The sequence below is a fragment of the Helobdella robusta genome (assembly GCF_000326865.2).
Source record: "Helobdella robusta unplaced genomic scaffold HELROscaffold_511, whole genome shotgun sequence".
NCBI lineage: Eukaryota > Metazoa > Annelida > Clitellata > Rhynchobdellida > Glossiphoniidae > Helobdella > Helobdella robusta.
The window spans coordinates 1-1,689 of NW_008705262.1; the positions used below are offsets into that span (position 1 = coordinate 1).

The 1,689-nt window shown below is 37.8% G+C and overlaps 1 protein-coding gene across 1 annotated transcript in view; it reads right to left on the reverse strand.

The window, feature by feature from the left end:
- Positions 1–131: 131 nt before the first annotated feature.
- Positions 132–1,689, reverse strand: part of HELRODRAFT_184446 (hypothetical protein) — a gene marked incomplete at both ends in the record, with an annotated part of 5,569 nt that continues 4,011 nt past the window's right edge. The window contains 2 exons of the mRNA XM_009027909.1: positions 132–402; positions 1,323–1,499. Of these exons, the coding sequence (XP_009026157.1) occupies positions 132–402; positions 1,323–1,499 (448 nt within the window). The remainder of the gene's footprint in view (positions 403–1,322; positions 1,500–1,689) is intronic.

A 1,689-nucleotide genomic window follows, 5' to 3' on the forward strand; every position in this document is an offset into this window, starting at 1 on the left:
CTGTCTTTTTGTGTTTTGATGTTTGTTCATGCTGCTTGCTAATCCATACAATATTTCTATAATCTTTGTTTTGAAAGTTTTAATTCTTTGTTTATTTTTGTGAAACTGAAAAAGAAAAACTGAAAGATTACCGTAGAATTCCAGCAAATAGTGTCGTTGTCTGAAGCTGTTGATGTTGTTGCTGTTGCTGTTGATATCGTTTATGTTGTTGATGTTGTTGTTATTGTTGTTGATGTTGTTGATGCTGTTGATGTTGTTGATGTTGTTGTTGATGATTTTGTTGATGTTGTTGTTGTTCCTGTTGACGCTGTTGATGTTGTTGTTGTTGTTGATGTTGATGATGTTGTTGTTGTTGTTGTTAGTGTCTTTGACGTTTTTGTTGACGAGTTCGCCACCAAGCCTCTGTGGTTGTTGTGGTAGCTGCTGCAAAAATTTTATCCGTATGCCATTAGACCGCGATGAAAAAACCTGTCGTCTCCTTTTACCGTTTAAACAAATTATTGCTGACGACGATGACGACGACGATGATGATGCTAATAATGATGATGATAATGATGATGATGATGATGATGATGATGATGATAATGATGACGATGATAATGATGATGTCTTATCTTGGATAAACAAGACATTTGCCCTGCATGACGTTCTCTTCTTCGCGAGTTTTCTAAATGCTCTTTCGCGAGACCATCATTACTACCACCACGGCCACCATCATTATCACCACCACCAGTCTCATCATTATTATCATCATCATCATTATCTTCATCAAGTTTTCTATCTTTACTCACAAGAGCCTTTTTGTAATCAATTTTTTCCTCATCATCATCATCATCGGATCCGTTTAAATCCCAAAGAAATACCACTATGTATCTATCTTTTAATGTTTCAACACTGATCCAACAGTTATGGAAGTAAGAAGATGAAGATGATGGTGATGATGATAATGATGATGATGATGATAATGATAATGATGATGATGAGGATGATGGTGATGATGAGGATGATGATGAAGAGGAGGAAGAGGAAATGGATTCGGTATTCGAGTAGGAAAAATAATCGAAACTCGAAAGAAATATTTGTCCCAATTGGATTGGTATCGATAGAATTTGAGCATCATCTGCACACCAGTTCTTCCGTAAGCCCAGAGATCGCATATTGATTGCTTGTAGTTGGATTGATAGATGGATGGATGGATTGATGGATGGATAAATGAATGGATAAATGGATTGATGGATATTGAAAAAAAATTTTATAATATAATAATATTTGTTTAAAAAAAAAATTTGTGAACCAACGAACAACCAACCTGGCACACAGACATGTGACGCTTGTAGATACAACTTGAAATCTCTGGGACAACTTTTTTCCGTCCTACTCCTATTCCCATTTTCCAGTTTGGGATTCGGTACTGGGATGGAACAGGATACCCGGCCGGTACATATGTCGTCGGCTTCTTTGAGGACGTCGGTATAGCAGCCTAGGTAGCCGAAGTCGTTCTGAACGCATCTTGACGATAGGTGTGTGTGTTTGTGTGTGTTTGTGTGTTTGTGTGGGCTTGTGTGTGTGGATTTATGTGTGTGTGTGTGGATTTGTGTGTGTAGATTTATGTGTGTGTGTGTGTGTGGTGTGTGTAGTGTGTGTGTGGGCTTGTATGTGTTGATTTATGTGTGTGTGTGTGTGTGTGTG